At 42.7% G+C, this 15,948-nt stretch overlaps 1 protein-coding gene and 1 long non-coding RNA gene across 2 annotated transcripts in view; one reads left to right on the top strand and one right to left on the bottom strand.

Moving 5' to 3' along the window:
* Positions 1-886: 886 nt before the first annotated feature.
* The window catches only part of CARD14 (caspase recruitment domain family member 14), a 123,462-nt gene continuing 108,400 nt past the window's right edge, over positions 887-15,948 (bottom strand). Inside the window, exons 19-22 of the mRNA XM_068262430.1 lie at positions 11,085-11,258; positions 7,197-7,318; positions 5,614-5,729; positions 887-2,906 (exon numbers count right to left, since the gene is read on the bottom strand). Coding sequence (XP_068118531.1) covers positions 2,699-2,906; positions 5,614-5,729; positions 7,197-7,318; positions 11,085-11,258 — 620 coding nt within the window. The 3' untranslated portion in view covers positions 887-2,698. The remainder of the gene's footprint in view (positions 2,907-5,613; positions 5,730-7,196; positions 7,319-11,084; positions 11,259-15,948) is intronic.
* Positions 13,788-15,948, top strand: part of LOC137541240 (uncharacterized) — a 30,150-nt gene continuing 27,989 nt past the window's right edge. The window contains exon 1 of the long non-coding RNA XR_011025107.1: positions 13,788-13,858. This is a non-coding gene — a long non-coding RNA (uncharacterized lncRNA). The remainder of the gene's footprint in view (positions 13,859-15,948) is intronic.

Raw genomic sequence — 15,948 nt, 5'->3', positions numbered from 1 at the left:
ATGTAGCTGCTGCTTCCTGTTTTGGCAGTTGGAAACAGCTGTAAACAGCTATTTCCCACAATGCAACAGGGTTCACAGACAGGAAACTGCCAAGAGTACGTACTCAGAATTTCTTTGTGGGAGGGGTTTCAACACAATATCAGCCATACAGTGCCCCCTGATGGTCTGTTTGTGAAAAGGAATAGATTTATCTTGTAAAAGGGGGTATCAGCTACTGATTGGGATAAAGTTCAATACTTGGTCGGAGTTTCTCTTTAAAGAAAACCTGAAGTGAGAATGATTCGCAGTCTGCTGTATTTACTGTATTCCCTTTTAAACAAAGCACATTGCTTGGTTATCCTGCTGATCCTCTGCATGTAATCATTTTAGCCATAGACCCTGAATGAGAATGCAGATTAGGTGTTTCTGACTAAAGTCTGACTGGATTAGCGGCATGCTTGTTCCAGGTGTGAGGCACTAAAGATCAGCAGGACTGCCAGGCAACTGTATTGTTTTAAAGGGAAGGTTCAGGCACAGGCAAAAAAAAAATAAAAATCCAAATCCACTTACCTGGGGCTTCCTCCAGCCCGTGGCAGGCAGGAGGTGCCCGCGGCGCTGCTCCGCAGGCTCCCGTGGTCTCCGGTGGCGCGCCCTAACTGGCCAGGCCGGCGGCCAGGTCGGGCTTCTTCTGCGCTCCAATCTGCGTTTCACACGGGCGCGATGACGTCATCAGACGTCCTCCGGGCTGTACTGCGCAGGCTCAGTATTTCTGAGCCTGCGCAGTACAGCCCGGAGGACGTCCGAAGACGTCAGCGTGCACCAGTGAGACGCAGATTGGAGCACAGAAGAAGCTCGACCTGGCCGCCGGCCTGGCCAGGTCGGGCGCGCCACCGGAGACCACCGGGAGCCTGCGGAGCGGCGCCGAAAGCACCTCCTGCCTGCCACGGGCCTGTGCCTGAACCTTCCCTTTAAGCACACTTGAGGGATATGGTGGCTGCCATATTTATTTCCTTTAATACAATACAAATACAAGCATGCAGATCAGCTATTTCTGATGGATCAGCTGTGTGCTTGTTGTCAGGTATGTAATTCAGACATTACTGATGCCAGAAAGACCGACAGGATGTCAGTCAACTAGTATTGTTTTAATGGAAATAAATATGGCAGCCTCCATATGTCACTTCAGGCATCTTTTAAAAGGAAAAAAAAGGCAAGCTCCCTATGGCTCTCACTTCAGACTCCCTTTAAAGTTATCAGAAATTCCTGCATATAGAAGCTGTCTACCTTAAACTAATGTGTGTGTGCGCAGGGGTGGGGGCAAAGGCACCTTATTATTGTATGGGGGGGGGGGGGGCAAACATCCGCTATGGGGTCCTATGATTTGTAGCTATGTCCTTGACTGGGAGACAGGGACGGATCTAGGGGGGGGGGGGGGGGGGCAGGCGGGTATCTTGCCCCAGGCCCAGCTTGTTGAATTCTTAAAAAGGCGGCAAAATTTGGATGGGGAATGGCAGTTTAGGCGCCAAAACCTGACCTTTAGGTGCCAAAACTGGATGGGAAATGGCAGTTTAGGGGCCAAAACCTGACCTTTAGGCGCCAAAACCTGACCTTGCCCCAGGCGCAACTTGGTCTAGATCCGTCCCTGCTGGGAGGTTGAGATTACATTCATACATCAATTTAAAAAAAAATATTCTTACTTCAGAAGGGGAAGCCTCTGGATTTTTGGGCCAAACATTTGGGGATCCCGCTACTGGAAAGGGGCTGAAGGGAAATCTCTTTAGGATCCAGAGACTACCCCCTCCCAAGGTAAGTACCCCCCAGGGGCAATTTGTTTTCCATTTCAGGGTTACTTTAAAGAAGCACTTAAGGTAAAACCTTTTTTCTTCAGAAATATCATTTCTGATGCTACAGTGCTGGCTGTTGTCTGCTATGTTCCTGTTGAACATAGCAGAGCCCATGGCCCTGTGGGCGACATCAGGTAAGTTTGCTCCTATATCAGACATGGTTCAATCATGGATATGCTCATTGTATGTGTAGGATGCGGATGCATCCACTGTTAGCACAGGGACCCTCTAGGAGATTGACCTTGAAGTCGGCAGTGGGGCTTAACCCATATGGCCTGTTGGATATGTAGCACCAACAAACTCAATTATTTTGGGATGTTGCATTAAAGCGCTGGCTATCTGTGAGTTTTGAGTCCAAGTCCCTTTAAATTTTGCTCTATGTTGCAAATCCCAACTGATGGACAGTTTATTAAAATATCTGATTTAGTTAGTGTTAGGTCCCCTCCCATGGAGGATTAACTTCTTCGCAGTGGGAGGGACGAGTACTTAACAAGTTGCATGCAAGCTGTTACAGGAAACCAACATCCTCCAGTGGTAGACAGGTCATGTGTATGCTCAGTGTGTAGTTTATCCCATAAGTGGGGCTTGCACTCTTTTGCAGGTAGGCACTCATCTGTTTTTAAGTAGCGCTGTTCATTTCCTTGCTATGTACTAAAATATCTGATTGGTTTAGCTGAATCATTTAAGTGAGTCAATTCTTCTCCAGCCTTGGGAACCCTTGGTACACCAGGCCCAATGGTTCATAAGACAGACATTGGGGGAAATATTTCCATTAATTGGTTGTAAATCTTCCTCATTTCATCCAAAGTCAGAAGAAATGTTCAGGCTGGTGGTCCACATAAACGGGAGACGGGACTGATGAGTGGATTAGATGTTCAACAAGGTTGGTTCTCCAGCCAAACAATATGTTTCTGCTCATCCATGATGGCATTCTTTACTCTGAGGAGCAGAGAGTCTGTGTCCGTCCAGCTCTCAGGATCGACTGTCCTATAAAGACAAGGCAAGGCATCCAGCTCAGCCTCCTCTCTCTGGGCACATTCCAGGAGCAGGTCTTCACATTTTCCCCACCACTGACGAGTTTTCCTAGTTACCATATAAAATGCATTAGAATTGTATTTATTGACAATGTAACTATTCCTATATTGTCACGCAAGTATATTCTGTTTAGATGCCTAATGTGAAGATATCTAATTTTATATACCCGTATATACTCAAATATAAGCAGACCCACGTATAAGCCGAGATACCCAGTTCCCCCTTTAAAAACCAAGAAAAAGTAATTGACTCGCGTATAAGCCCTTTACCTTGTAGCCAGATGTGCCCCCAGTACAAGTCAGCCCCCCCTTCCCATAGCCAGATCTGCCCCAAGGATGATACAGCTGTGTTTTACGATGCCACTAGGTGGTGTCATAGATATGAGACACAGTAATTGCCACACAGGAAGAATCCAAGATCATTGCACCACTGACTTTGCTTGCACGCTCCACTCCACAAGCCAGGGGACACTGGAAGACTTGAGTAGCGCAATCTGCACACCATGTTGGGGATGGGGGCACGGAGCCAGCAGGATGCCAGCTGGCAAGAGAAGGATCACTAGTGCACAATCCTTATGCTCCTCTGCCAGTAACTAAACCTGCTCCACCATCTGTTCTACTCCACCGACTCGCATATAAGCCGAGGGGGGTAACTTTTCAGCACATGTTTTTGTGTGAAAAAATAGGCTTATACATGAGTAAGTAATAAGGTAGCTTTTTGTTTCTTTGGGTCTGATTCACCAAGCTTTTCTCTTGAAGGCCCATATGCAATTAACTTTTTCTCTTGAGTTTTCTCCTAGGTGAGTTTCAAACTTGTCAGTAAAATATCTTTTAAACCATCGGCAAGCAAAAAAATTCTAAAAATAATCTTGATAGTAATTTTGTATCTACTTTTTGGTACTTTTCCCATCCATTGCAAAGTGATAAAAAGTTGTTTTAAAGTGAAGATGAAAAAGTATCTCCTAGGAGAAAACTCAGGAGAAAATGTAAATTGCATATGGCCCGAAGTATCTCTCTTTATTTATTTTTCACCTCAACTGTAAGAAGAGGTAATTCATGAGAAGGGATGAGGGCCCTTATTCAATATTTTTCCTCTTTATCAATAAAATGCAAAATAAGCACAATAAATACCAGAAAGTAAGGAAATACTTGAAATAAACTATTTTTTATCCTACTTTTTCAGTTCTTAGGTGCTAAAAAAATTTTTTGTAGACAGGATGGAAAATTATCTCCTGGGAGAAAACTCAAAAGAAAAGTTAATTGATTAGGGGCCCATATGCAAGTTTCATATCACCTGACCGTATCTTAGAAGTTATGGGCTAATTCAAAAGCCAGGATGGTGGCTCAGTGAGAAGATTCTTGCTCGGGTGATTAATAGTCATTCAGATCAGCGTTGCTCCTGCCTGCTGGGTGATCTTGAGCAAGGTGCAGTCTTTCTACACCACAGCATTACTACCTCTCTTCTGGGTAGTTTGCTGCTCTCCTCTGCTACAATGTCAGTAGATTACCCAGTGCTTTGCATACCTATGCCCGTCTACCCTGGCACTGGCACTCCCTGCCACAGCTTTGTTGACCCACTGGAACCATCACCACTCTCCACCGCTGTCACTAGAGTACAAAATTGGAGCCCCAGCAAAAGCACCTTCAGAGTTTCCACCACCCTGGTGGGAACTCTGAAGGTGCTTTTGCTGGGGCTCCCATTTCATACTATTATTCCACAAAACTGGCGAATGAAAATCCTCCCAGAGGATTGGTCCACTGGCAAAAACTAAACTGGCAAATAAGAATCCTCCTCTTCCTTAGTGGACCAATGGGAAGCTCTGGCAGAAAGATGGAAGTTGCTTTTTGCAAGGGCTCACATATCACACCGTAGTGAAGAGTGGCGAAAAGTGACCTGTGTAGCGATGATCTCATTGGATAGGCACGTCGATGGCAGCAGACATTTATGCAAAGGTAGCCAGACATAGGTGTGTAAACGTCAAAAAAGGGTTGTTGTGCATATATAGGAGAAGATGATGTCAGAATAACAAATACAGATAAAAAAGTGGACGTTTTAGATAATTTTTTAACTTGTGCCTGCTATGTCCCCCTGTGCCTCTTATACCTCCCATGCTTTCTGGGTTTCCCCAGCCCTGTTCCTTTAGCAGAGTATGCAGCAGAAGCAGCAGCTGTTCACTCACCTGCTCCAAGTGCGTCTCCAATATCGAGGGGCGTCCTCTCTCCCTCATTTCAGCTTCTCATGATTGAGAGAGGAGGTCACTCATCGCTGCAGGCACCACAAAAGTAGGGAGACTGCTTCTACTGAGCAAACACTGCTAAAGGAGGGGGGCTGGGGGACAGCAAGACAGGGATTCCCTGACTCCATGACGCCATTGCAAAAGATCAGCAGTCATTCATATCGGTGGGACATTTGTACGTTGGATGTTCATAAGTCAAGGACTCCCTGTATAGAATTATAAAAGAAAATAAAAAAATAGAGAAAATACTTCACAAAGAAAGACGAATTCTTCCCATAAAAAACAATATATCACTGAGGATTCTAAAGTACTGTAGTGATAGTTATTGCTGATTAAATAGGGACATAGCTAAAATGTCAAACCCGCTCTGGTCCTTTAGGGACTTCGATATGTCGGTTCTGAAAAGGATATTTCCACAAAGATAAAGACAATTTGTTTTCTTGCTGATTTATTGCAGTCATTATGTACAGTATATGTAAAAGTTGTGTGCACCTTAATTATCATAAAATGTTCACTCACTTTAGTTTTTTGATACTCTTCTCAGTCAGTGGAATGTGCAAGATAATAGGATTAATGCTCACACGGATCAAAGCAGAGAGACAGGACAGTCCGAGCTCAAGGAGGCAGTGCGCATTCTGTGGAATACAGTGGATAGAAATGATTAGGTTATTATTTGCAAAAAAAATCCAGAGGGTCTGCACACTCAATAAACTAAGTTCCAGGTTTTATTCAAATATCATGACACAAATCCATTCCATACACCAACAAATCGTTTTGGGGCCCCGTGGGGTCCCCTTTGTCAAGGTAACAAGATACAGAATAGGTTAGTATTTGTGTACCATTACAGTATGTATTTCCAAGACTGAGGCCTCTTTCAGATGGGCAGCTGACAGGCGGTGGATTGGCTGCCTGTCATCGGCTTTCCTGCACTGGCCGGACACTCGTTAGTGCTCTGTAGCGGCGCTGGACAGGAAGCCCTCCCAGACGCGACATGTTGCAGTTCTCTGCTGCCGGGTAACGCCACTGCGCATCAGTGCTTTAAATGTGTGGTGTTACAATTCTGCCTCTAATACTTTTTGCCATAGATCCTGAACAAGCATGCAGCAGATCAGGTGTTTCTGACATTATTGTAAGGTCTGACTAGATTATCTGCATGCTTGTCTCTGGTGTTATTCAAACATCACTGTAGCCAAATAGATCAACAGGGCTGTAAGGCAACTGGTATTGTTTAAAAGGAAATAAATATGGCAGCCTCCATATTCTCTCCACTTCAGTTGTCCTTTAAGGTGGCCATACACATTACAATGTTTTTTTTTATTTTGATTCAATTTCGACCAATCTGATCCAATTTTTTGGTTGACTGGAAGTTTTGGAGAAATTGTTAAAGAGTTACGTGTTTTCAAGATTGCCAAAATTTCAGGAAAAACTTTGAAAAAGTTGGTTGGTTAGAAAACCCTACTGCATGGCAACCTTTCATTCAATAATAAGTCTTTTTCATTTTCATAGAATTACATTTTCCACTGAGATAATTATCACCCTATGTCATCTCTGTACATCTATCAATATCTCATGTGATCATCATTTGCTTTTTTCTGTTTATTAATTTCATAAATAAACCAAGTATAGTTACATATTACGACACTTCGACAAAAGTTTCCTCTGGGCACTCCGGTTTCCTCTCATATTCCATAAACATAGCTATAAATAACTTGGCCTTTGGCTCTTCCTGTTCAGTAACGCTGCAACTATTCAGTAGGAGATCTTGGGCAAGACTCCCTAACGCTGCTACTGCCTATAGAGCGCGTCCTAGTGGCTGCAGCTCTGGCGCTTTGAGTCCACCAGGAGAAAAGAGCGATATAACTGTTCTGTGTCTTGTCTTGATTGTGAGCCCCTCTGAATGACTAGTGACAAGATTTTATACTCTGTAAAGCACTACAGATGATGTCACTATATGAAACTAAATGCAAAATCTGAAATGCAAAGCTTGCTGTAGCTGGATTAACCAACAGATAACATAATGCAAACTTTAGTCATAAACATTTGTACCTGCCCAAAACTATATCAGAGATATCAGTTTCCTTGGATCCTTTATGAATTCTTACCTGCTTGGCTATAGTGTCCAGATTTTGTCTGGTATACCAGCAGCGTACACCCTCCCCTTCTTTTTCACCAATAATATCTCCACGCTGGTTTCTTGCTGCATACTCCGCATCCGTCAGACACTCTGCAAGGGAGGGTTTAGTGAAAACAAGTACAGGTAGTCCCCGGTTAACAAACGAGATAGGGACTGTAGTTTCGTTCTTAACCTGAATCTGTTGTTAAGTCGGAACATTGTGCCATCTCTGTCCCCTGTACTTCCTCTGTGCCCCGTGTCTCCAGTGGCCCCCTCTGTGTCACCTCTGCCCTTTATACCTGTTTATACAAGTTTAACCACTTCGCATCCAGACCTTTCTTCCCACTTATGTACCAGAGCAGTTTTGACAGTTTAGTTCCTTATTTAATCAGAAATAACTTTATCCCTACTTACGAAACAGAAATGAAATATATATTGTTTTTTTCAAGACAAACTAGGCTTTCATTGTATGCCATTTTTTTCCCTCAAACAATTTTGTTTTCTATGAATTTTAATGGGAAAACAAAGAAAAAAATAGAAAAAACATTTCTCAGTTTTACCAATTCCAGGTTAAAAATAAAAAGTGCTACTGTAGATAAAAAACACAAATTTTGTTTGGCTATTCTTACTGCTTATCACAAAACTTAGATTATGTTCCGGTCACAATTTATGGTGAACATATTTGATTTTGGAATAATGCTACAGAGTGTATTTTTCACTATAAAATGAGAAAATAAAAGTATGGTATTTTTAATAGTAAAAATCAATCTCATTAGCTCAGGAAACATATATTCCCATTCACCAATTAGTGCTGCATCAGATAGTGCCAGAAATGTGCACAGGAGCAATCCCAATCCTGCACAGCACTGCTTCTGCTACAAGACGTATATGTACTGACTTGTGGCTTAGGTGAAGTCACAGAGGACGTATATTTATTTATTTATTTATTGTATTTATAAAGCGCCAACATATTATATCTACTGACTTGTGGATAAAGTGTTTAAAAGCTATTTTTTCTTTTCTTTTTTGTAAAATCGATTTTCTCAAAAACTACAAGTCTGATTTGAAATTTTTTTTATTTGTTCCCATGGAAACAGAGAATCCATGCGTTTGTAAGTCGGGGACTACCTGTATATACAAAAATGTTCTAAACTTTGAATAGAAGATTGGATTTAAGCTTTACCATACATAAACTGGAGGTCATTCAAACTTAAAGGACATCCGAGGTGAAAATAAACGAATGAAATAAACAATTGTATCTATCCTCCTTGTCCTAAAAATTACTTTTTAAGATATTCCACAGTTCTATTTTATATTTAAAACTACTTTAAGTTTTTACTGTTTTATTGTTTTTGCTCAATGACACATTCATTGAAGTATGCCACAGCTAACATCTATGAACTATTGACCATGTTTATCTCTTTCCTGCTCTCAGAAGCCATTTTCTGCTAGGAAAGTGTTTTATAGTTGTAATTTCTTATCAGTGAGCTTCACACTGTAGTCTGACCCAGTCCTGACTCAGACAGGAACTGCCACTGCAACTCTTTCAGGCAGAGAAAGAAAAAAAGGAACACGGCATAGTTATTTGTGTGCTAGGCACTGTACATACGCATGTCTATGTCACATGTCACCTCCGGTATCCTTTAAAGGAAACCTGAAGTGAGGGGAATATGGAATGGGCCATTGCTAACTTTTTTTAATGAGAATCTAATGTGAGAGGCATATAGAGGCTGTACTATATATATATATATTTAACAATACCAGTTGCCTGGCAGTCCTGCTGAGCTTTCTGGCTGCAGTAGTGTCTGAAACACACCCCTGGAACAAGCATGTGGCTAATCCAGTCAGACTTCAGTCAGAGCAGTCTCATGCTTGTTCAGAGCCTATGGGTAAAATGATTAGAAGCAGAGGATCAGCAGGAAAGACAGGCAATGTGCATTGTTTAAAAGAAAATAAATATGTCAGCCTCCATATCCCTCTTTTTTTTTTTTGCTATTTGGATCCAGTGCCTCATGAGGACTCAGCAGCTCCATGCAGATCTGTCACTAGACTGCCAGTGTCACAAACCTCTCCAGCAGTGAAGCTAGTGACCACTTTTTTTGCAATTTATATCAAAGATGGGACATCAGTATAATGCAAACAGTCAGTGGCGTACAATAGGGAATGCAGAGGTTGCAACCACTCCGGGGCCCTTAGACCCCATCAGGGGCCCTCCTTCATCTGCTCTTTATTGGTGCTGTGGTGTTGATGTTCACCTCTATATGACTAAGGACTTGTACCCATTTGGACTGTGTCTGCAGTCTGAAAAAAGCAGGAAGCATTTTCATATGTTTTATATGCTCTGCATACCATATTTACATCATGGGCATTTGTAATCACTTTTGTATTTACACTCGCATTTCTGTGGAGGGGGCACTGAAAAAATGCATGGGGATCACGTTTTGGGTGTTCTAATTTGTGTTTTTATGCACATCCATTGACTTTAATGAAGAACACCTCTGCAATATCTCCACCATCTGCTCCTTTCTGACCCTGGACACTATCAAGCATCTCATCCATGCCTTCATCATCTCCCTTCTTGTCTGTTGCAATGCCGTACTGTCAGGCCTCCCCTTGAGCCACATTGCCCCCAATCAGTCATGAATGCGGCAGCTAGACTCATCCATTCCTCACACCCCTGTGCTTCCATGTCTCCCCTCTGCAAAGCCCTACACTGGCTCCCCATCCCCTTCAGTGTCAGTTTCAAGATTCTGTGCCTGGCCTACAAAACGAGAGCTGCCCAAACTACATCTCTGAGCCCGTCGACAGATATATACCGCCCCTCTGGTCCTCCAATGACCTCCCCGTGCATTTCTCACATTTCCAAGCATGCATGCAGGACTTTTCAAGAGCGCCCTCATCTTATGGAACTCCCTCCAGGGGCGTAGCAATAGGGGGTGCAGAGGTTGCAACTGCATCAGGGCCAGAGGGGCCCCAAGGGGCACTCCCTCAACTGCGGTATTAGCTCTCTATTGGTCCTGTGCTCATAATAATCACTTCTATAGATACTTTGAAATAGTGGTATTCATTAACAAACTGCTTCCCATCCCCTTCTTGCACCTCTGACACTGTAGTTGCCATTGGCAGATTTTGGTGCACAGTATCAATTGTTATGTATAGAGTGCTTGGGGAGCCCCATGTAAAACTTGAATCGGGGCCCACAGCTCCTTAGTTACGCCACTGCCTCCCTCCCACCCCTGCTCAGACTCTCACCCCTTCCTTCAACACCTTCAAGCAAGCCCTCAAAACACACCTTTTTAAGATGACTTACGCCCCCCCCCCTCCCCCCGTACCTCTACTCTCTCAGCAAAGAACATATTCCACAGCCCTACGTAATGTGTCCTTTCCCCCTCCCCTTTAGATAGCAAGTGGCAGTGTCTCTCTCCTGTGCGTCCTTCTTGATCTTGCAACACCAATGACACCCTTCCCATGGACTATCTTGGGCTTAAATTACTTGGGTCTCTGTAATATCACATGATCATGTATCTTATACCCCATTTGCGTGTATAACTTTGTGTTATGCTGTATAGCTTTGTGCTACCTCTCTGTCTGACACCCCTTGTAACCATTTTATGTATCCCTATTTATTGTCCAGCACTGCCTAATATATAAATACAATAAATAATAATAAAAAGAACAAAATGCTACACTGTGATCATGTGTGAAAACAAAATTCCCTTGTGAACAGCAAAGCACATGTGTTTTTACATGCTTTAAAAAGAAGCCCCACGGCTAGGAAAGTTACATTTTTTAAATTGTAAACTGTAAAATAGCATAATGGCAGCATTCCCATAACTTTCCCTGTACATTGCTTATCTATGACTTAGTGCAAACATACCTGTGTCACATTTCATGAAGTCTTTACTTGCACATAGTTTCTCACTCAAGATTCTTCGCAGCAGTGACGGGACGAGGAGGACTGGGCGTAGCGCTGTTATTTTATGGTGTGTTACCAGCGTGTACGGCATCAATGTCAAACAGCTTCTTCCCATGAGGTTATTAGCAGGGAAGTCTACACACAAATGCAAAAGAAGTGCAAAATAATATTCTACAGAGGAAAGTATATGTCAAAAGAGAGCATACTGTAATGTGCGCAGTATATGACTATACAGTATATGGCCTCTGGATGGTCCTTCAAGTAATTTAAAGACATCTGACCAAAAAAGTTGGAATGGCAATAGAAATACAGTGGGATGCGAAAGTTTGGGCAACCTTGTTAATCTTCATGATTTTCCTGCATAAATCGTTGGTCGTTACGATAAAAAATGTCAGTTAAATATATTGTATAGTAGACACACACAGTGATATTTGAGAAGTGAAATGAAGTTTATTGGATTAACAAAAAGTGAACAATAATTGTTTAAATAAAAATAGGCAGGTGCATACATTTGGGCACTGTTGTCATTTTATTGATTCCAAAGCCTTTAGAACTAATTATTGGAATATCAATTGGCTTGGTAAGCTCAGTGACCCCTATCTACATACATAGATGAATCCAATTATGAGAAAGAGTATTTAGGGGGTCAATTGTAAGTTTCCCTCCTCTTTTAATTTTATCTGAAGAGTAGCAACATGGGGGTCTCAAGACAACTCTCAAATGACCTCAAGACAAAGATTGTTGACCATTATGGTGTAGGGGAAGGATACAGAAAGCTGTCTCAGAGATTACAGCTGTCCGTTTCCACAGTTAGGGACATATTGAGGAAATGGAAGACCCCAGGCTCAGTTCAAGTTAAGGCTCGAAGTGGCAGACCAAGAAAAATCTCGGCTAGACAGAAGCGATGAATTGTTAGAACAGTCAGAGTCAACCCACAGACCAGCACTAAAGACCTACAACATTATCTTGCTGTAGATGGAGTCACTGTGCATCGTTCAACCATTTGACACACTTTACACGAGGAGATGCTGTTTGCGAGAGTGATGCAGAGGAAGCCCACAGCACAAACAGAGCTGCTTGAGGTATGCTAAAGCACATTTGGACAAGCCAGCTTCCTTTTGGAATAAGGTGCTGTGGACTGATGAAGCTAAAATTGAGTTATTTGGGCATAACAAGGGGCATTATGCATGGAGGGAAAATAACACAGCATTCCAAGATAAACACCTGCTACCTACAGTAAAATACGGTGGTGGTTCCATCATGCTGTGGTGCTGTGTGGCCAGTGGAGGGACTGGGAATCTTGTCAAAGTTGAGGGACACATGGATTACACTCAGTATCAGCAGATTCTGTGATGTCTCTAATGTCCAGAAATCAGTGACAAAGCTGAAGCCGCGCCGGGGCTGGATCTTTCAAAAAGACAACGACCCTAAACACTGCTCAAAATCCACTAAGGCATTCATGCACAGGAACAAATACAACATTCTGGAATGGCCATCTCAGTCCCCAGACCGGAATATAATTGAAAATCTGTGGTGTGAGTTAAAGAGAGCTCTCCATGCTTGGAAGCCATCAAACCTGAATTAACTAGAGATGTTTTGTAAAGAGGAATGGTCCAAAATACCTTCAACCAGAATCCAGACTATTATTGACACCTACAGGAAGCGTTTAGAGGCTTTAATTTCTGCAAAAGGAGGATCTACTAAATATTGATTTCATTTCTTTTTTGTGGTGCTCAAATTTATGCACCTGCCTAATTTTGTTTAAACAATTATTGCACACTTTCTGTAAATCCAATAAACTTCATTTCACTTCTCAAATATTACTGTGTGTGTCTCCTATATGATATATTTAACTGACATTTTTTATCGTAACAACCAACGATTTATACAGGAAAATCATGATGATTAACAAGGTTGCCCAAACTTTCGCATCCCACTGAATGTAGTCTAGGCACCGTGTACAGTTAGATGAGCATATAAAGTTTACATCTGGTACATCGTAGTGTCTAGAACAGATCCACAGTTATATCTGTAGTAGCACCTCAATCTTTCACCTCATGCTGAATTCTTGCCCACAGCATTGTGTCCTCCCCTCCAGCCTGGTGTCCTCCCTTGCCCTCTGCCTGCCTGGATTAAATTACATCTCTTCTCACAGTGTGTAGAAGAGAGGAGACACATCAGAACAGCTGCAGCCTGTTTTATCATGTCTGTTAGCTATAATTCTTATTTCAGATGTCTTGTCTGCCTGCCTGGATTAGATCACATCTCTTTTCACAGTGGTTGTGGGCTGGAAGACAGACATGGGATGGAGTTATGACATCAATTCCCCAGCGTTCTTTTCACCTATGGTTTGCCTAAGCCCAATTTCACACACTGGGGGTGGGTTTTCAAGACCAAATGTGGAATATAGACACTGGGGGTTAAAAAATCACACTTTATTATGTGTGATTTAATATATCCTGGCAGCTTATTAGGCTTAAACCAAAAATAATCATATATAATGAAATCCCTGAATGGTTTTGTTCACCTAAATCCTTGTTTTGTGATGTCTCTGAACCAACGTGCAGTCAGGAAACAGTTAAATGGCAGGAAGGGGGGATGGGAGGGCTGACCAAGAGACAGTTGGCTGTTGTACTAGCGCCTTTATTCTAACAGGCCTTAGTACTAGTACTGAAATAATGCAGCTGAAGATAGCTATAGGTTAGCGTAATTTATCAAACTCCATAAAACCACAGGTACATATAAGCTAGAAAACTGACAGCAGCCTCTAAGGGCCCGTTTCCACATTTTCTGGTCGCGAATTTGCATGTGTATGTGAATTTGCATGCATTCGCATGCATTTATTGCTAATTCGCATGTGTAATCGCTGTTTTCTTTTCATTTCATTGTTTCTATTGACATATGCAAAAACGCATGTGAAATTGCACAAACAAAACGCTACAACGAAAAACACACGCAAAAACACCATGCGGCATCCAAAAAATTGTAGCACTGCTGTCCAGATTTTTTCTGCATGCAATTTCTGAACATAGTGGAAACAGGCCCATTGAAATACATTAGCATGGAAATCAATGTTTGGCTAATCCACACAAATTCTCATATAGTGGAAACAGACCTTTAAAGATTTACTTACCTGAGAAGCATGTGATAACTTATAAAAAGGGGAGAGAGAGGAAAAGCAGTAGACTTAGAAGTGGGGGGTGAATGCAAAATAATTTACCAAAGAAACACAATTGCATTCAGCCAATTGCTTTCTGTTCTAAAAAAGTCAGCTGCATTATTCAGAGGGCGGTTGTACAAAGTCAGGCTTTTGACAGAAACTATAGCTAAAGATTAGCTTGAATGTCAAGTTAATATCTGTCTAGATTTACTAAGGGCCTAGAGGCCAAAACTAATAACCTACTACTACTTCACTGAAGGCTTTCTGTGCCTTTGGGCATGTCTCTATATGCCTCAGGACTTCCTGCACGATGGACACCTTTTCCTTGCCTAACAGAGTCTGCTGGGCTGTGGAAGGATATTGAAGGATGAATAAGAAAGGGGATGAGCTCAGGAGAAAGGAGACATGGAAACACGAGACAGAACTGACACAAAGACAAATAATACAATCTACTTGTCATGATACATAAAAGGCAGAAAAGATAGCCAGAAATAACAGCAAACAATATGCTACTACCAGGTTGTAGAATGAAGGAATAGTAAAAACAAACAAACTAGGAGACAACATAAGCATTACACGACAGAGAAGGGGAATGGTCGACAAGATAGAAAGGAATGGCACATATCCTTCATAAAGCCTCTACAGAACTCAAGAAAACAGAATTGTTTGCTCAAACGTTATCACTAAGGGAGACTAATAAGCAAGCTACTTCATCTTTGCACAAAAGAACTTGAAGAAAATAACTATATCAGTTGTAGCAATGGGTAAGGGCCCATTTTCACTAGGGAGATTAGCGGGTGATTCCCACTAATTGCCGAAGCGCTAGTGCAAGAGAAACCTAATGGCAGTGATCTCACTGCCGAGATTGCCGCTGATAGCAAATGTTTCGCGGTTAACGGTAATCACAAAATGTGTTACCTACAGCATTTTGCCACGATTCTTGAGCCATCGTGGAACAGTGCTTAAAGAGACTCCGAGGAGTGCCCGAATTTAAAAGAATACACTTACCTGGGGCTTCTTCCAGCTCACCGTAGGCGGCGAGGTCCCGTGACGTCCTCCTGGGTCTTCTCGTTCAGCCTCCGCCGGCCCCCGGTTATCCAAGTCACCCGGCAACACCCGGGCCTGGTGTCGGCCGGCTCTTCCTGGTTATTGATGCAATGCATCATCACGCCGGCCATCTCGCATCATCACGCCGGCCAGTGTGACAGGTCTGCAAATGCGCGGGTATGACGTATGCGCGGGTATGATGTGGATAACCGGGGGCCGGTGGAGGCTAAACAAGAAGACCCAGGAGGACGCCGCGGGACCTCGCCGCCTACGGTGAGCTGGAAGAAGCCCCAGGTAAGTGTATTCTTTTAAATTCAGGAACTCCTCAGAGTCCCTTTAAACAAACGATGATCACGATTGTCGGGAATAGCGGGAGTGTATAGTGATCTTACCGCGCTAATTGTGGTAAAAATAACCCCTGCTAACCGCTAAGCGCTACCGTTTTGCTACTTTGCAGTGTTAAGGGGCCCTAAGCTGTAGAAACGCATGCACATTGGGGTTGTTTCCTTTCACACCCTGTCTTTTGGGAGGGGCAGTGAGTGAGTGTCATTTCTCCAGTATAAACCCAATAGATTATCTATACATTTTCCACTGTAGAGTGACAGCTGAAAACAACAA

Source organism: Hyperolius riggenbachi, chromosome 12 (genome assembly GCF_040937935.1).
Source record: "Hyperolius riggenbachi isolate aHypRig1 chromosome 12, aHypRig1.pri, whole genome shotgun sequence".
In the NCBI taxonomy this organism is placed as follows: Eukaryota; Metazoa; Chordata; class Amphibia; order Anura; family Hyperoliidae; genus Hyperolius; species Hyperolius riggenbachi.
Note: the sequence above shows the minus strand (reverse complement) of the source record. Positions and strands in the feature narration are given on the sequence as shown.